We start from the raw sequence: 20203 nt of genomic DNA, 5'->3' as shown, positions 1-20203 counted from the left end.
TCCTCTGTTGAGGGGCATCTGGGTTCTTTCCAGCTTCTGCCTATTATAAATAAGGCTGCTATGAACATAGTGGAGCATGTGTCCTTCTTACCGGTTGCAACATCTTCTGGATATAGGCCCAGGAGAGGTGTGAGTCGGAAGTGTGAGTGAGAAGTACTTTGAGGGAACTGGAAAGAGCCCCCATTACCCTGTTGATTGCTCATGATGTTGATATGTGCACCTTCCACACAATGTAAGTGGCAACTACTGTACCTGGCCTTGTTCATAACTCCCACATAAGCCAAACACTTCTTATGCTGAGAAGTCTGGTTTCTATCCATTCTATCTCAGTGGGAGGTCAGTATTGGCCTGATAGAGGCTATGCCAAAATCTGCTCAGACATTGCTCTGTTTACATCTTCGAAACACTCAGCATCTTCTGCAACCTACTCCCCTTATCCCGATCCTTCTGCAGGGCTGTGTGCTTGTCCTTACACCCTATGGTAGACATTCTTACCCCCAGTAGTGGCTGCCCTTGCGTTTTTGCTTTCAGCCCTCCTGTCACTCCACAGTGGCACTGGCAGAGTGGGTGCACACATTCCTGCATGCACACCGAACTTCACTTGCCTCTTACCGGCTTTTAGTGAGGAGTGTTCATGCCTTACAGCAATCATCCTAGAACATCTCACCAGCTTCTCAGTAGGACCCGCCTTGCACTGAGCCAGGATCTGATCCTGATTCTGAGTCTTCTTTCTTCCCTATGACCTCGACATCAAGCAAGAATCAGTTCTTCCTTTCTCATTCATATCTTCATATTAATTTATGACATTTTCTCCTAGTTATAAAAAAGTAGACAGTGTCTAGTACAAAGCAACTCACATTGTCACCATCCACAGACATCCTACTATATAAGGATTATATAATAATTTTTTTCCAGAAAGTTCCTCTCTAAATGGCTTGATAATAACAACAAGGAAAGGAATGAAGCATGGGTTTTCTTTAGTAACAGGAACCATAGTTACAGCTTGTAACCTACTTTACATAAAGATTTTCCAGTATTAATAGCTTCTTCTTATATTAATTATTATATATTAATTAATAAGTTCTTCTTATATAAATATATTTTAGACTTACAATGGGCTTTTGTCCTGATAGCCTAATAATCATAAGTAAAATAAAAGTCATCAAAACATAATCTGAGGATATATAACTTTCTTCCAAAATTAACTTTTTATTTTATACTAATTAACAAGAAGTAACAACAAGAGACAACTTACATTTTTCAATACTTGTAGATACCTAGCGTCCCAGACCCCTGTTTTCTTCACTGTTTTCAGTACAGGGTTTCAAGTAAAGTGGGTTATTCTTCTGTTAGGTGGAATCCTGGAGTCATTTTCTATTATGCCACACATACAGAAGGAAGTATCTTTTCTGTATAAATATAGGAGCAGTTGTAAGAGTGAGAGTAAAGAAAGTACTTTCCGAGTGCTCTAAGGCACAGGGGGGGGGGGGTGTGATTAACCATGGATGTGCAGGCATGGGTTATCCTGAGAAGGTGTGTACACGTGCCCCTGTCTCTTGAGGGGAGATCAGGATGATTCCCTCAGACATCACGATACACAGAAGAGGGCCAGAAAAAAAAGAAGCAGAGGAATGAAAAATGATTGTCCACTCTATAAGAATGAGGTATATGGAAGTATATCGAATATATAGAAGTATATAGAGATATAGTAGAATACATAAAAGGCTCTACTCTGGATGATCCAACTGAGAGATAATGGATGAATATTCTAGAACTTAATTGTTTGCTTTACTCTGCAACTGTTCAGACTTTGTATTTGTCCACTGGGTAAGACCAAAGTCTGGACTTTGCAGCCCTCCTTCACAAGCATTGTCTCCCTCCTTCCTTCGATGGTGTGCTGCTCAGCCATCCCATCAGAGCCTCTGTCCTACTTTATGTGCTGTTGTTGCTTTTCTGCATGTTCCTGATTCTACATGTTCTGCATGTTCTACACCTTCCCCCCATTCACTCCTGCGCCTGCTATAAGCCAGAGTTTTTCTTTTGAGATGAAAATCAGAAGTGTTCCTACTAGGACACATATTTTAACTCAGCATTAGGCTAAGTGTCTCTATGATCCTTTCCTACAAGGTCAGCTTCCTGAGAGGAGGAGGAGAGACCCCTTGTCCATCCTCTTGTCCACATGCAGCTCAGCCTTGTGATCTCCTTTATCATCATCATTATTATTATTATTATTATTATTATTATTATTTTAAGATGAGATCTGGTTATGTAGCTCTGGCTGTGCTGGAACTCTCTATATAGACTAGGCTAGCCTGGAACTCACAGAGATATGTCTGCCTCTGCCCCTTGAGTGTTTAAATTAAATATATGTGCAACTTTGATGGGACAGTGCCACGTCCTTAATGGGTACATGCTTCCAGAGACTTTTGAGGATTATACTCCAGGTCGCACACATTGATAGTACTCACTACTCTTTGTTTAAATGCTTTGCTTGTGCAATTCCCATTTGCCCCTTCCATCACCCCTCTAAAATAAGGACTGTTTCCTTTATCATTATCTTATGTGAAAACATACCAAAGCTTAGCGGGGCTGTGGCAATTATTCAAGGTATCATGCTTAGAAAATGGGAAACTTATTAGAAATCCTGGTCTGAGTTTTCCTCTCTGATGTGCCTGATGTGTCCTCTTTTTCTCTTGTCCAGCAGGACACCCATCCTCACCACCCATGGTGGACACCATGCAAGGCAAAGTCCTGGGAAAGTACATCAGCTTAGAAGGATTCACACAGCCTGTGGCCATCTTCCTGGGAGTCCCCTTTGCCAAGCCTCCTCTTGGATCTCTGAAGTTTGCTCCACCACAGCCTGCAGAGCCCTGGAGCTCAGTGAAGAACGCCACCACCTACCCTCCTATGTAAGTTGCAAGGGTGGGCCTGTGCCTCTTTTGGAGGAAGCCTGCCTCACAGTGACATAGGAAGGGTCAGCCCTGTCCTCTAACAGGCTTCTACTTTGATCTGGGATCAAGAACATCATGGAGGACTTCAGTGTCCCCAAGTTCCGGGCCTGCTTTGCAGGGTCTTTTTCTCTGTATGCCCACAGTACGTGTTTCCTCATCCATAACAAGAGGCTTCCAACTGCTAGAAATAGAAGAACATGGTGGAAAGTTGAAACACTTAGAACTGCCCAGTCTCCTAGAACCCTATCTTCATGGTGTACTACTTGAAGTCCCACTGTTTTGTTTGTTTTTGTTATTTATTAAATGTGTGCTTACAATAGAAGAGTTAGGAAATAAAAGATAAAAGCCGGGCATGGTGGCACACGCCTTTAATCCCAGCACTCAGGAGAAAGAGGCAGGCAGATTTCTGAGTTCGAGGCCAGCCTGGTCTACAAAGTGAGTTCCAGGACAGCCAGGGCTATACAGAGAAACCCTGTCTCAAAAAAAAGAAAAAAAAAAAGGAAATAAAAGATGAGGAAAGTGACCCCACACAGGATGCTACCCAGAAACAGCTGTCACTGCCATCTGACACGTTTCCAGTCTCTTGTCTGCCGTGAGCCTCCACAGCTCTGATGAATGCCTCCCTCACATATGAGTATGCTGGCAGCCTCAGTCACCCTCTGCCACTGACTCTCCTACTGTTGCTTTTAGTCACCTTAATTTCAGTGTCACTGCATGACATGCACCAAGTCTTTTAACATATGATCAGCATGAACTGTTGGAATTACTCTACATGCTCATGAATACTTTAGGATAAGTCCCAAGAAATATAATTATTGAACCAAAGACTATGAACCTATTCTTAAATTTTCTCCAGAGCATCTCCATTAAGAAATTCTGCCTAAACCTTAGGCTTACTGAAATACTTTTATTCTGCCTATGGAGAAACAAATAATGTGCAATGATCATAGCAATTGTGTTGAAATCTTTGTGAACTTAACAGAGTCCTCTTCTGACGTTTGAGTTATTGCTTTCATGACTATTACAACCTTTCCCTCCATAATGTAAGGAAAGTTCCCCGAATGAAATGTAGAACCATTTTTATTGATTCATTTCTGTACCTGGCATTCATTTCTGTGTCACCCTGACATCTGAAGATCTCAGCTGCTGCTTCTAAATGATGCTTCTACAAGTCAATAATGTTTGGCTTCTGAGTCCACCAAGATCTGGGAACATGGCTTGTAATGTGCTGAGAAGATAAGCACTGCCCAGCATGGGTCTTCAAGGTGGTGAGATGTTTACCTGGTTCTCTGACCACGCTGTGCTTTATCTTCTCATCTATGAAATGCAGATGAAGGTGGAGCCTACCCTGGAGCTCACCTAAGGCATTAATATGTAAGCATATAAAGTAATCAGTCTTCCACACTGGAAGACCTCAGTAACATTACTAACTCTAATCTTGAATGGCCTTTGAAATCTTTTATGAGAGCAACAATGGTTACTTCAAATAATTGATGGCAGAATCTTAGCAGGCCAGTGTCGCAAAGCTCTTGGACATAGCAGCCTCCTTACTGAGACCTGGCAGACTGGAACCCAGGTCAGGAAAATCCTTCAGGGTCACCCAGCTTATCAGTGCATGAAGCTGAACTGGAAAGCAAGTCTTTTTGAGTTACTGATGAAATGCTGTTGTCTCAACAGGTTTGACAGTTGAGAGCATTTCTGTGACTGATGGCAGTCACCCCAGGACTAGTCCATGTTCACCTCGTAGAGAATCTCAGTCAACTTTTCAGCCCACTGTACAAAGCTCAGCAGAGCACAGGACCCTGTCTAGCCAGTGCAAGGAGTGTCCTCTCCAAGGGCAAGCCAAACATAGGAGCACCTATGTTCTCTTTGGCCAGGGCAGATCTAAGACTCTGGGAAGGGAGGTATAGTAAGTTGTTCACTTGCTGTAGGACAGAGAGACTGCAGCCCCAGTGTGCCGTTCCCATGGTTCCTGGGGTATCTCCATTCCAGTGTCCCCATGGGGTGATAATAACTTACAGAATTACAACTCTCAGAGGAAGGTTGATACCAGGTAATGTTTCCAATTTGGGTCTGATGAAACATTGGGTGTTCTCTCTCCTCTCACAGGTGCTCCCAAGACCCAGTGACAGGGCAAATAGTCAATGACCTCCTAACTAACAGAAAAGAGAAAATTCCTCTCCAGTTTTCTGAAGACTGTCTCTACCTGAATATTTACACTCCTGCTGACTTAACAAAGAGTGACAGATTGCCAGTAAGTTGTGGATCTGTTCTAACCTTCTGAGTTTCAGCATCTGTCTCTTCCATACAACTGGAAGAGCTTAAAATAGCTAGAGGCAGGGGCACCACAGGAATGAATTGATTCAGAGGCCCAGAGCTTCCGTCAATCATAGGAAACATTTTTCCCTTGATTTTTCCTAGGAACACCAAGCAATGGTACTTGCCTTCTAGGTCCACTGAAATCTGGGAATGTTGTTTGTGATGTACACTTCATTGCATGAGTCTCCAAACAAAGCAGTACAGCATTGAATAGCTTCTCTAACCCTCTGTGACTTTGTTTCCTCATGTACTAAACTGGTGTTTGGGGACGATGGCCTTATAGCTAGAATATAATCTTCTCTGGTTTTCTCACACAAATAGAAGGAAAAACTGATTACCTATAGTTAGTTGCCAGTCATCTGGTGGCAGTTGCTTTGCCCTAGGAACTGTGAGTCAGTAAGAAGAAGAACTGCTTCTGAGAGCATCCGTGGCAGTAACTGACAGTTAGGGGCAGATATCCTGTTGTGTTGCAGATGTTGAGATTGCTTCTGGAACTGGAGCTATTAGCTCTATGATGACAGGGACTAGCACCGTAGCTTCCAATTTAGTTAGTTGTTGGGATTCCCCAGCACTACAGCCCAGCAAGCGTTACAGATTTCAGACCTGTGTATCAGGATTACCCAGCCCCTGATAGCTATTGCTACTGTTCCATCCAGGAACAAGAGTTGCTGAGACCCGGCATCCATAAGACCCAGGAACTCTCTGAAACTTATAGCAGTTGCTTCTCTTCTTTGGCTTTTGTGGTCCTATTCCTCTTCAAGCCTTAGCTGTCCACACTCTGTAGTCTTCATTTCTCTGCTTCCTCTTGCATCTGTCCTTGCTATTCTCTGGGATATTTTATCCGTCTCTCGCTGCTATAGCTACTATAGTGGCTGCTGTTTCTAGGGTGGTAGCTATCACTGCATTTTGCTACTACTGATGCGTCTATTGATGTTGCTAATGTCATGCCCCCTGCTGGCTCTGTTACTGCTGTGCTTCTGATGCTGCTGTAAATTTTGCACACAGCTGAGCTGTCTCCAAATGCCATGATGTCTGCCTCTGGCCCTGTAGTAGCTGCAGGGTATTCCTAGGGCTCTGATGCTTTCCTTTCTTCTGTCACTGATTCCTCTCCTTTCTTCTCATCACCACCTTAGCCAACTGGACTAATGGAGGATATCAAGATAAAGAAGAGGGACAACAGTGTAGCTGGTGGTAGAGTAGCTGCCTGGATGCTCAGGGCCTTGAGTGTGATCCCCTGCATTAAAAAAAAAAAAAAAAAGACTAGTCAAGAAACATCCACTCTAGAGAAGCCATTGAGCCAGAAGCATTTGAGTAAGTTTGTTAGCCTGGGCTACATAGCAAGTACCAGGCCAGCTATCGTTATTCTGTCTTAAAAATCAAACCCTTATCTGAGAGAGAAAGAGAGAGAGACAGAGAGAGACAGAGAGAAACAGGGAGAGACAGAGAGAGGCAGAGAGAGACAGAGAGACAGAGAGAGAGGGGGGAGGAGAAAGGGAGGAAGAAAGGAAGAAGAGGAGGACAAGGCTCAGGGTGGGACTCACTAGGTCACTTGTTCCTTCATCTTGTTGCACTCAGCATCACCATATGCACAGTCAGTCATGGAGTCTGAGAATGATGAACTTGAGTCACTGACATAAAGCCCTAGTGTGAGGAGAGTGGGGTGCTGGGGTGAACATAACATCACAGGCCTCAGATGTTTCTATGATGATGTTTTCAGTTTAAGGAGGCCTGTAAAGACAGGGCTCACTAGTCTTTGAAGAAAGGCAAGAAATGATGGGCAAGATGACATTCTAGGCCAAAGCATGGTAGAAAAAGACTACCTGTTGTAGCCTTGTTTGGTACTAGTATGGCTTCCGTGATGTCAGAGTTGAGTCAGCTTAGATTTAGGCAATCAAACTAGACAATTTCTAGGGCCCTTTAGAGGAACTTTCTGATGATCTGTGTTGCTGCATCTTTTTCCAGGTGATGGTGTGGATCCATGGAGGTGGACTAGTGTTAGGTGGGGCATCAACCTATGATGGACTGGTGCTGTCTACGCATGAAAATGTCGTGGTGGTGGTCATCCAATACCGTTTGGGCATCTGGGGATTCTTCAGGTAGAGTTTGAACTCTTCTATAACTAGCCCTCCAATATTAGTCTTTTTTTCTTATTATATATCAGAATACCAGATCAATACTTGTGACATGTATAAGAGAAATATTATTGAGTTAAGAATTTTAGAGGCTTGTCATCCAAGATTCAAGATACATTTTTTCCTTCTGTTGGAGGTCTGGTTTGGGCCCTCATATTGAGATCAATATTGTAGAGGGACAGAAACAGAATCTTCAGGATGCAGAAGAGATCACCCACGAGACAGAAAGCTGGAGAGATGGCTGAGGAAGCCTTGCTATTTTTATACCTGGCTCACTAGGGAACTAACCCTGGTGCCATGAGATCACCAAGGGCAGTGCACCCAGTGACTTAATGGCCTTTCACTGGACCTCACATTTTACAGGCTCTAGTACTCCATCATTCTTTCGTATGAACACATCCAAATATAACAACTGCCAGAACAAAGATGTCAGGACTCAGTTCTAATGATGCCAAGCATTTTAGAGACCACTGCCTGGCTTATTCAGAAGACATCCTGCTCCTCCACTAATGGACCTCGCCTATCCATTAATTCTCCACCTATTACACTTGCTTCTAAGCTGATTTATGTGTTGTTCCCTGTGTGATTCCAGGCATAGATAACAGCTACTTCTGGACCACCTTTTGCAGAGTGGGCCCATTGCTGTAGGGGGTGCATTGAGTTATGGCATGCTTATGCTATTCTGAGTAGAGGGGGGGAACCAAACTTTCCTCCTTTCCCTGCATCCCACTGTGCTGATGCTGGCCATGCTGCCTCCTGCTTGCTTGGCATAAAAGCCTGGAGGACATTTTGAACTCCACTTTTTCTTAAACTCAACATCTAACCAATAAACCAGTCCTTTTGGCTCCACCTTCAAAAAACTGACTTCATCTACTTATCATTTATTCCTGTCTTCCACTCTGATTAAAGTCTTACAGTTTAGGACTGGAGTATTGTTATAACCAGTGGGTTTTTCATTGTTGTTGTTGTTGTTTTGTTTTGTTTTGTTTTTTGTTTTGCAAACCTGTTACTTTTAAGGCATGACTTTTCTACAGAGTGGCCAGAATGCTATGACAAACAGGAGTTGAATCATATCTTGCTCCTGCAGATCATTTCCATACATGTGTAGAATCTCTTGCCAAGGCTCTCAGCACCTGCCCTGGCTGTGTCTGCTGCCAGCTACACCCAGACGTTCGTTTCCACGACCCCAAGGTCCTTTGTAGCTAATGCTTCTTATAACAGCAGTAATATTTTATGATATTCATAAGCCTGCATGATCATTTTACTCAGGTCTCTATTAGCTAGCACTGCTCCCAAGAGGCCTTTCTTGGTCCTGCAGTCTGAAGTATCATCCACAGTTGCTCCTGTCTCCCATCCCTACATCTTTTGTAAGCTAGATGTATTTTTATTTTCAAAGAACTTTCATTACTTGATACTAAAACCTCTTCCCACCTGTTCGTGTTCCCTATGCTCTGTAGTATGAACTGACTATACTCAGATGTTGGGGGTTTTGACTGTCTTGTTTCCAGGTAAGTACTAACTAGCTCCTAGGCAACACTGCTCCTGGAAGATTGCGTGTAGAGTCCCAGATAGCATATTGCTAGAGAGATGAGAAGCTGATGAAGACATGCATTAGGACTGCAGGGCACAACTTATTTCACTAAGAGCTCCCAGCTTACTTCTAGCTCATGACATATCTACTTTTACCCTGGTTTCTTTCAGCACAGGGGATGAACACAGCAGGGGGAACTGGGGTCACTTGGACCAGGTGGCTGCACTACACTGGGTCCAGGACAACATTGCTAAATTTGGAGGTGACCCAGGCTCTGTGACCATCTTTGGAGAGTCAGCAGGAGGTGAAAGTGTCTCTGTTCTTGTAAGTTTTCCTGGCGCCAGGCCTTACTAAGTATGATATCTGCTGATAGGATCCCTTGGAGACCAGATACGGGGAACTTTGTTTTCAGTGCCTAGATTCAGGTTTGTATGTTTATTGCTCAGCATCAGACAGTGCAAAACTAAGAACCAAGCACTCCTCCGCCTCTCAGAGGTGCTTTTATGCCCTACCATAAGAAAGCACCTGCTATATATTATTTTTCTTCTCGTGAGACTGAGTCCTCTTTCTCTTTTCTCAGCACATTAATGTGTTGAAAGTAAACTACAGATCATAAAAGGGAAGGGCATGAGGTAGTTCAGGCACCACTATTTGGCTCCAAGCTAGACATATGCATTGAGGGAACTAGAGCACTTGGAGCAGTCAGGGGGTCATCTTAAGTAGTCTTGTGGCTTTGGAAACCCAATGAAAAGGGCAGCAGTGTGTGGGACTGAGGGTCCAGGTGGGAATGGAGAGACGGTTGTGAGGAGGGATGGACAGATGCTTCCCCAGGGAGACAGGGAGACAGGGGTCTCAGACACATTCTGATGATATGAGGAGTCAACTTGGTGTGGAGACAAGGAGTGGGAGATACTGTGGGGATCTATGGAAACTTCTGGGAGTCCTCAGTGGCCTGCCCACTCCCTGAGAACTGATCAGAGTGCAAACCCATCACCATAATTTTCAAACATGTGGCTGAATATTTGAGGAAAAATGGTCTTGTTTTCCTCAGAGATAAGGGAAAGTGCAGATAAATTCATAGAGGACATATGGACGTGTATTACTGCAGTATTTCCACAACCTTTATCCATCCATGCATGTATCGACCACCTCTCTCCTGTAAACCTGCCTTCCATCCTCTCTCCTTTTCATTGTGTATGCATGTGTGTTCCTGTGGCTTTTTCACTTATTTATGTTCCATAACTTTTTTTTATCAGTTTTTGAATGTTAGTTTAATTCTGCCATGATTTCCCCTTACATAACAAATATAGAGACTTATAGTGTCTGTCTTCAATTCTGACCCTAAAGGAAAGCTAAAAACTAGCTTTAGCTTGTACATTCTCTATTTGGATACTTCTACACATGGGCTATTTTGTAAACTTTATCACATAGGACTATTTTGTTCATTAATTGAAATATTTTGCTTCAAGGAAGAGAATCCAAGTTCTTTTCATGCTATCACCTTGATGAGATAACTAAATATTATAAGTAATCTCCTAATTTATACAAAAAGCATTGCAATTCATTTTCTTTATTAGTTCTTGAATTACAATGTTTTTCACATAATATATTGATTTCATGCTTACAATCAATAACTTTAATTTCCTACATATATTATATACAATGTGATGATAAATTGGAATGGGTTGAAGGACAAATTTAATTGATTTAAACATATTTACATGCATATTGATATTGGAATATGCTTAAGATGAGACTTACATACTTGTTATTGATTCTACTTTTATTTAATTGAGATCTCATTAGATACAAGGAATAATTTCAATTTCTTAGTACTTTTTAATGTTTTATCTGTGGACTGTGACATGATAGTTTTGGAGAAGTTTCCATTTTCAGTTAAGAAGCCTTTGTATTCTCTACATTTTGGGTGGAATATTTTGAGTAAATCTGTTAAATCCAGTTGATCCACGGCATATTTTAGCTCTGAGATTTCTTTGCTTATTTTTAGTTTGGAAGACCTTTCTTAATACGAGGGTTGCATAATGAAGTCCTCCAATACTTTTGCTTCATATCCTAGGTGGCCTTTCATGTCCCTTAGTGATTGTTTTATAAAATTAAGAGCCTCTAAATGTTTGCTTATAATTGTGGTGCCTTCTAGATAAATTCATCTGTTATTAATATGTAGTGTCCCCTATCTCTTTTAATTAGCTTGAGTTTGAAATATACTTTATCGACTACAAGGGTAGCTATGCCTGCTTGTTTGCAGCTTCCCTTTGCGTGGTGATCTGCTTTCTCTGCTTCGGAATTCAATGTGTGAACACCCGTCTGTTAAAATGGACTTGTCTTTCCGTTTTTCCTTCTTCTGACTCTTTGGATGTTTTCTGTGAATGTTTCCAGGGGGATGTCCAAATGAAGTTCAGCTACAGGGTCAGGTAAAATTTGGGGCTGACTGCCACGTGGGGCCACCGAGGCAATCCCACATTGGCCAGGAGCCAGCAGAACCAAGGGGGAGGCTTCACACGGTCATCAAGGTGATCAAATGGACTCCAAACGCTGGTCCCACAGAATCCTGTGAGTGAGTCACTGAGTATAAAGTCACCTTCTCTACCTGTCTCTGCCAAGTGTTGTCTCCCTTGGCCAAGAATCTCTTCCACAGGGCTATTTCTGAAAGTGGTGTGGCCCTCACTGCAGGCCTGGTCAAGAAGAACACCAGGCCTTTGGCTGAGGTAAATTCTACCCAGTGCTGTTCCTGTGTCCTTTTGTCTTCTCTCCTCACAAATCTCTTTTGCTATGGGGTACAGTTGACATTTTCAATGGCTAGAGCTTGTTTTGAGCTCACAACTAGGCCAGGCTCTGCAAGTTCTGAAGTGATTTTTTTTTTTTTGAATCATGTTCTTAGACACCCGACAACTCAGAACAAGTTTCGATATGGCAGCAAGCATTTCCCTGAGTACATCATATGGGTAATTTTTTCCTCATAGGAAAGATAGAATTCATATTTGAGTGGCAGAAGACACCTACCTGGCCAGAGTGTGGAGGCAGTAGCTCTACACCAGAGAGTAGAATTCTTGATTCTTTTTCCTTACCACACTGGCTTCTCTTAACACATCCACATTAACAATATTATGTTCACTTAACAAATTAGTTTTCTTTTTTAAGACAGGGTCTGACTATGTAACCCTGGCTGCCCTGAGACTCACTCTATAGACCAGGCTGTCCTAGAATTCTCCAAAATCCGCCTGCTTCTGCTTCACAAGTGTTGGGCTTAAAAGAATGCACCACAGCACCTGATTCCACTTAAAAAATTATAAAGTAGCACAGGTTCAAATATTGAAATAGTCTGTATCAAATCCCAATTACTGACAGAGGCAACACTCTGAGGAGCCCAGTACGCACACCTGCTGGTACTGAGAATTTGGGGCAATCATGTATCATCAGTAGAAACTGGGCATTGGATAGAACCCTAGGCTGTATTGACAGAGGTATAAACACTACTCTTAACCTTTGCTTTGTGGCCTGTGATCTGTTGAAGAAAATTGCTGTCATATCTGGTTGTAAAAACACCACTTCCGCTGCCATGGTTCACTGCCTTCGCCAGAAGACAGAGGAAGAGCTCTTGGAGACCACACTAAAATTGGTAGGTGAAATTGGTTGGCCTCTCCCAGTGCTCCCCAACCTTGTACTTTACCCCAGACTTCTTCACTTCATCTCTTCTGCAGTTTTGGAGAAACGACTTCGGAACATTCTCTTGCCTCTTGGCAACAGTGGCAGCCTTCTGTATTATTGAGATTGTTTTTCTTTCTTTCTCTCTCTTTTATAATGGAAAACTATCAGTGATTTTCCATTATAAAGTATCATTTGGCTGATTTAGAAGCTATCTAAATTATAACAGTTATACCTACTTTTCCATGTTTCAGGAAACTAGTTCTTATATAGATTCAATGATATTATCTGCCTAACCATTTATTATCTTCCATATATCCATCCCTCCATTGGATTCACTGAAACCAGTCCACCAGTCTAGTATAGATATCGGTTGAATCCAATATGGCTTTGGGTCTTGGATTCTAGTAGACCAGGCTCAAAAAATACTGGTCTATGTTTTTCAGAGTTAAGAACTGCTGTCTTCTTTTTCTCTTTGGATTTCTGAGATGGCCTCACTATGCATCTGGTTGGTTGTTCTCTGAAAAAATTTCTGTTTCACCATCTTCAGTGATGGTATTACAGGTATTCTCCTTAATAAATGTTTCACAACTATTTGAGTCTCCAGAATGGAAAAATATGTCTTCCAACCATAGGTGTACCTATCACCTACAGGGTTACTTTGTATCTTTGGGAAATTCCAGAGAACCTAAGATCACAAGACATTTTTCTAAGAGTTTTGAAGGTGCTTCTATGACTATTCATTGAGAGACAAGAAAGAGGGGTAGGAGAGGGAGAGAGAGAGTCAGAGAAAGACTGAGTGAAAGGTCTACCTTGGTTGGTAGACCCATAATGCAGTTGCTTTCCATGCATGGGTCAGATCCATTAGTAAATGTCACATTGTAATCACACTGAATGTGATAAATGTAAAACACAGGAAAGCATGCAAGAGAAAGAATTTCAGTGAGCATGGGCATTGGAGTTTCTGAACACAAGACTAGAACATTCACTTCAGGAATGTGTTGTGACTGAGCCTTCCAGTAAGTAACACCTATGACATTCAGGAACAGAGAGGACTCAGGATGTAGCTAGATCTAGATGCTAAGGTCGTACTTAGCATTTGCCACTCTCTATTCCTCTGTTGGCCATCATTTCTGGCTGCCTTCTCTATGCAGGAGGTTTGTTTTCTGGAAGGCTGAAGATAGCATTACTCAAGATCTATATGGCATCTCTTTAGAAGCTAACTTTCTCCAAATGTTATTGGTGTGTTTTGTATAAACTTCACACTATCTTGTAGGTATCTCTGAACTGTTCTTTATATTTGGAGGCATAGCCACATGGCAACTGGAGTCACCTAAACTTAGGACATCAGAAGGAAGAATGTTAAGGCTAGGCAATCATTATCTCCTGACACTTCAGTCCATCTCAGCCCATCTTACAATCTCCCTGCAAGTCCCCATATACTCCACATACAATCACATTGTTTTCACTGTATCTGCAGAGGAACCATGGGGTGTTGTGAAGAACACATAGGTGGAAAGATGAAGAGGACAGGTACCCATAGTAGGTGCCTTTCCAGATCTCCAATGACCCTGATTCTGCCCGCCACCCCAACACACATACACAATGCACACACACACACACACACACAAACACACACACACACACACACAGTGCACATAGACAGAGAGCACTGTAGGAATTAGGATGGAGAGACTGGTCATACCCTAAACCCAACTCATAGAATCAGCTTGGCACCAGGATGGCTTCCTAACACAACCTCTGTCTTATCTTCACAGAATCTTTTTAAGCTGGATTTGCATGGAGACTCCAGACAGGTAAGGATTATCACCTTCAGGATTAGACTCCTCTTAAGTTTTAACAGTGCTTTCACTCCAAATAATAAGACTTCTGTTTGTGGGATTCTGGTTATTACTGTGTGTGCATTCTGGAGGCCAAGACAGGAGAAATCACTCATTCTCTTGTCAGTTAGCATAGACAGAAAGACCATAGACTAGAATTGAACTTATTCCCAACTCTCTGTGGAGGGCTGTGGTCAACAACTCTGTATCCTGGGGCTATTTGTCTCCTTGCCCCTTTCTCATTCATACTCCTCATTCCCAAAAGGAGCTTGCAGGGACAGGCTTCACTAGAACATCCTCCTATCAGGAGGCTGAGATGCCACTAAAGGTTTTGTAAAAGGAACAGGCTGATGAGTCATGCAGGGAGGAGCCTAGAGTTTCATTCTCCTATGACCTAAGAAAGTCTACCTGCCATTTCTTCCTTCCTGCCTTTCAATACCCAGCTATTGCCAGCTATGGTCCTGTCCTCTGTGTTTATCTCTCCACGGATCCCAGAACTTCCTTAAAGGGTCATATGGGAGTGAAATGAGAGTATTTCAGGCATCCAGTAATGATTTATTAAGGGCTTACTTTGTGTCTGAAGCTGATTTAACAGCTGGGACATGACAGTAAAGTACATATAATCTACTGCTTTCTTGGACACTTCTGTCCTAGTAGGGAAGTTATGTAGCAGAAGAAAAAATATGTAATAACATATGTTTTCTATCTATTAGAATTAAATTGGGAGGTATGGAAATGAGAGGTTGGAGCCAAGTGGGAGTCCTGTGGGCCTAGCATCCCATTTGCAGTAAAGCTTTATCTTCTTGTCTCATCATTGATAATCACACATGTCCACCTTGCGGCCTATTTACTGCCATTTTTCAATGTTTGCTGCTTTAAGTTATTTCTCTGCTTAAGATGCTCTAGAGCATAGTGCTACTGATAAGTCCGTTGTCCCCAGGCATGACAGGCTGTGACCAACTTTGGGGAGAAAACATGAGCAATAGCTGGGCTTCTGCCAGGCCTGAGTTCTGGTGCCTTTTGACCTTGAAGTCAGTGTTGATGAGCCAACATGACACTACGCCCAGAAGAGAAAGAGCTGAGTAGTCATGTGACACCTTCTGTGTGTGAAAAAGGCAGGAAGAGACTGGAAATTAGGTAAATGAGTGGATTCATGAGACAATGCATTTAAAAAAAAATCACAGTAGACTTCATGATAGTGAATCTGAAGCTAAAGAAATTTATTCGTATGCAATCCATGATTGGGGAAATGTTGAGCCCTATTAATCTGGTGTTTTATTATAAATAAGTTCTACATGTCAATTATTTGTAATAGATTTGTTATATAACATGTTTTTAAAACTGGGACCCACATATAATAAAAGGTCGATTAGAATGTTGGGAGTAGGTTCCTAGAAGCCTAGCCCAGTAAGTCCCCAGCAACAGTGGCTCAGAATTCACCGATGCAGAATTTATGTCAATTTTGCAGGCATAACTATCAGGAATAGTGAGAATCACTCTGAATGATATAATCTACTACAGATGAAAATACATATTCTACAATAATATACATTTAATTTCACCTAAGGGCCCCTCTTCTTTCTTGCTACCCTTAACTTACTACTGAGATGTCCCAAATCAGGCCTTTGTGGCACATACGCCATTAATTTCCTTCTTAGTACCCTAAGTCCCCACAGCCCCTACCCAAGGCACAGTGTCTATTTTCTGGCTTCTCCATTAGAAAGTCAGAGAGGGAGATGGGTTTCCCTGGAATTGTGTTGTTCTCTTCCTCAGAGCCATCCCTTTGTTCCCACTGTGCTTGATGGAGTGTTGCTGCCAAAGATGCCTGAGGAGATCCTGGCTGAGAAGAACTTCAACACAGTGCCCTACATCGTGGGAATCAACAAGCAAGAGTTTGGTTGGATTCTGCCAACTGTGAGCATGAACAGACCTCTTAGATAAGACCTTCCCCTACCCATCACCTCCCCCAACATTTCTTTCTTCCTGGACCTCTGCTTGTACCTAGGGCATCTGTCTCTTGTTACACATGAATACTTCTTGGAGACATTTCTAGTTAACTTTAAGCCTGGGTGGTCCAGTCCTGGGAATCTTATCTCAATTAACAGTTTGTCACTCTATTAAACTTAGGCATTCAGAATGGACAGGCCGAGAAGGCCTACAGAAATAAGATCCAGGCAATCAGAGAAACATGGGTGTCTCTAAATGGAAAGGGCTGGAAGTTCAGAGAAGGCTGACTGGGAAGCACAGCTTCCACCATGAACTTGGACAAATTTCCCACAAATCTCTGCATATGTTCTCATTTCACAGCATTGAAAGATTCAAAGTCACTCCATCATGACTTATAATACCTTACTCTTAAAGGGAAAGAGGGCTTTTCCTTTTCAAAGATAATAAAAAAAGCCAGACATTAGGTTCTAGAATAAGGCAGGTTTCATTTGCAAATAGGGTAGCAAGAGAAAGAAAGCTCAAACATGACTTGAACTCAAGTCCCAGATAAAAACATCACTAACCCTGGAGATGTTGCAAGGCTGGAGATGCTTGGAAAGGAGCCGTGGAGTGAGTGCAGAGTCTGGGTAGATAGACATTAGATTTCTTATTCAAAACTCATCTGCATGACAGGTCAAGAGGAAGTAAGAGCACCAACATGGTTGAGATGAAAAGAATTGCCACCCTGTGTGTTTACATTCTAGAGAGGTTACAAAATGATGGACATATATTCTCAAGCATTTGGGTCTTTGGGTGTGAGGTTGCCACAGGCAGAGAAGTAAGGCCAACCCCAAGGTTTCTATAGTCAGTCTGGAGCAGGTGTTGGTGGCTGCCTATCCTTACCATGTTTTAGCTGAAGATGAATTTCTGAAAGCAGCAGACTTTGCCAGCACAGTCATTATAGAGAGACCAGTATTATCCTTCATGTGGCTTTCAGGTGATAAAAGCTATGTTGGAATTAGACCAAGTCTCTGTATAGGACTGAGATAGGCTGAAAGTGTCACCACTCTCACTGCAGCAGGGTCTTGTAGATAGCAAAGAATGCAATGGATGGCTTTTGCTTTCTCTTTTATGTCTGTGAGGTTTTGTTTCCTCTCTACTCTGAGGGTCATTGTGCCCCCTAGCCTGATCTATACACATATTTAGGGTATCATTGGTCGTGACTGGATTTTTGTATAAATCCATCTGCTTCCCTGATTCTTTTAAAGCTCATATCCAGAATGCCCATCAAAGCCCAAATTAATATCTGTATCTGTTTTGCTATAGTTTGCCTGTCTGCTCTATTCTGATAATGTCTGTTTTTAAAGAGATGTTAACCATGTTTTTAAATAGATGATGAACTACCCACCCTCTGATGTGAAATTGGACCAGATGACGGCCATTTCGCTCTTGAAGAAGTCCTCTTTTCTTCTTGTAAGCACCCTGGGGACCATGACAGCTGGTTGAGAAACAAAGAAAAGCTGAGAACTTGCCCCAAATTATAAACCTACAGAATTTCAGGAAAAGAATGGAGTCTTCTTTCTGTCCCCAGTTTTCTGATATTCCCACATCACTACCCAGGATTTGTTCAGGGCTCAAGAGATTCATAGTCAATGAACTAACAAGCTGGAGGAGTCATACAAGCCACACTGTCACTTTCCTCATCCATTCTAGAACCTCCCTGAGGATACAATTGCAGTGGTCATTGAGAAGTATTTAAGAGACACAGATGACGAAGGCAGAAATAAAGACCAACTTCTGGAATTGATTGGGGATGTGGTATTCGGTGTACCATCTGTGATTGTGTCCCGTGGACATAGAGGTGAGTCCCTGAGGTTGAACAGGAAAGAGACTTATTTTTACCCCTTTTATCTGTGACTGGCTTATTCACAAACATTTGCAAATGGGAAACTGCCAATATCAAGTCTCTAAGGCTGCATTTTGGCCTTCTCTTAGTATGTCCTCTTTGATTTGTACCGAAATCATCTGTGAAACTCACTGAAATATGGAGTAAGTGGGAGGTGATCCCAGAGTTGGGACAAGAGGCGATGACAGAGGAAAGCACAAAGGCTGATACTTGGCTAAGCATGTATTCACTGGAGCTGGTTCTAGGAAGGGCTGGGAAACCAGGAGAATAAATAACCCAAGGTGATCCCATCTGAGTAGTCAGCAGAAGAGTGTGTAGTAACCAGACAAAGACCCCTTAGGCAAAGAGTGACACATGGTGGATGCAGACAGAAGCCAGGCTATGAACCGGAACAAGTGTCACAGCAACAGCATCTATCACAGCTTCCTTATGTGAAGTTAGGCTGGTACCTGGGTTTAGAGGCCAAATACTGGGAGAGGTTTTAGAGGGGTTTGAGATCAGAACCAGTTTTAGAGTATTAACAGAGGGCAGAGTGGGAATGAGGGATAGCATCAGGAAGGCTGTTAATGACCAAGGAGGTCAATGAGGGAGGAGATCCATGTAGCGTAGGATGTAGACACTCTCTGTGTTCTTGGATAGCTTCTGTCCACCTTAGTGTGCCACTGTATGCAGACTGAGGGCTATCAGTTCTAACCTTCCTATGTGACCAAGTGCTAGGCATGGGTGTGAACCTCTGGATGATAAGCTCACCCTAGGAATGAGGACTTCTAGGGGTGCCATTTGTGGAGCCCTTCTTCACCTCAATCACCTAACTGCAACCCTAACTTTCTGGTAGAGTTTTTTTTTAATATTTAAGTTTGTATATTATTTATAATTATATTATTATACTTTATTTACATGTGTATTAAATATTATGAATACATTGGTATTGGTTAATTTTAATTAGTACCAACTAAAAATAATTGATATTAATGATTAATGTCAGTAAATAATTAATATAGACATCAACATCAATTATTGATTGATTACTAATATTAATAAATAGTGTTAATAATTAATAATTAATGCATATTTATTCATGGTCAAGTATGTTTCTTTCTATGTGTATATATCCTGTTTCTGCTGGTTCTGGCAGAGGCCAGAAGAAAGTCATGGTAATCAAACCTAGATCCTCTAGATGAGAAGCAAGTCCTCTTCGCCACTGAAGCATCTATCTAGTGCTCCACAAAGGTTTAAATTTTCTGTTTGCACCCATGATTTAAAGTAGCTGTAGGAGCCGCCTACTGTGACGTCAGTTTCCCCAGTTGTGGGTGAGAAGAAAAGGAGTGAACCCAATACTATAATGAGGAGAGAGACAAAGAATGAGTCTATGTAGTAGTATTGACAGCTATTATCCAAATGCAATAATAAAATATTTGATAATGTAAGTAATATAAATGCTAAGTGATATTGCAGTTTATGAGTCAATGTAAAACAACTACTGTAGATTTGCTACCATAGCAAATTTTGTATTTAGTGAAAATGACATTTTCTCTCAGCATTGCAGAATGTAACTCAAAAATGAAACAGGAAGTAAGTGAGATGGCTCAGCAGATAAAGGTTCTTGCTGCCAAGGCTGATGACCTGGGTTTAGTCCCTGGGACTCACATGGTTGTCCTAGGACCACACATGCACTGCGGTCTGCCCATCTCAATACAAAACACAAATAGATAGCTCTAATAGAAAAGGTTAAAGATGAACAGAATGATTCTGATTTTACAACAATCTACCCACTTCTGACCTCCAGCCTCTGACCCTTTCTTCTTTGATGTTTTGAGTTCTTTCTTATAGATCACATGCATGTAATAATGTGGACACTTGTCTATCTAGATCTGACTTCATCCACTTAGCATATAATTCTCCATCTTTTTGTGATTCCTTTTTAAGGGCATACA

At 42.0% G+C, this 20203-nt stretch overlaps 1 protein-coding gene across 9 annotated transcripts in view; it reads left to right on the top strand.

Annotated features, from left to right (window-relative positions):
* LOC110299985 (carboxylesterase 1E) overlaps positions 1-20203 on the top strand; it is a 32565-nt gene that overhangs the window by 7050 nt on the left and 5312 nt on the right. For 4 of the 9 annotated variants that reach the window (XM_021169984.1, XM_021169986.1, XM_021169988.1 and 1 more), the window contains 9 exons: positions 2705-2909; positions 5061-5205; positions 7233-7366; positions 9104-9257; positions 12466-12570; positions 14375-14413; positions 16211-16351; positions 17756-17836; positions 18077-18224. In XM_021169984.1, the coding sequence (XP_021025643.1) occupies positions 2725-2909; positions 5061-5205; positions 7233-7366; positions 9104-9257; positions 12466-12570; positions 14375-14413; positions 16211-16351; positions 17756-17836; positions 18077-18224 (1132 nt within the window). In that variant the 5' untranslated portion in view covers positions 2705-2724. Of the gene's footprint in view, positions 1-2701; positions 2910-5060; positions 5206-7232; positions 7367-9103; positions 9262-11555; positions 11660-12465; positions 12571-14374; positions 14414-16210; positions 16352-17755; positions 17837-18076; positions 18225-20203 lie in introns of all 9 variants that reach the window. The other 5 variants (XM_021169985.1, XM_021169987.1, XM_021169980.2 and 2 more) reach the window with 3 other exon arrangements.

The sequence above is a fragment of the Mus caroli genome, chromosome 8, assembly GCF_900094665.2.
Source record: "Mus caroli chromosome 8, CAROLI_EIJ_v1.1, whole genome shotgun sequence".
In the NCBI taxonomy this organism is placed as follows: Eukaryota; Metazoa; Chordata; class Mammalia; order Rodentia; family Muridae; genus Mus; species Mus caroli.
The sequence above is the reverse complement of the archived record's forward strand: the minus strand, read 5'-3'. Positions and strand labels throughout refer to the sequence as shown.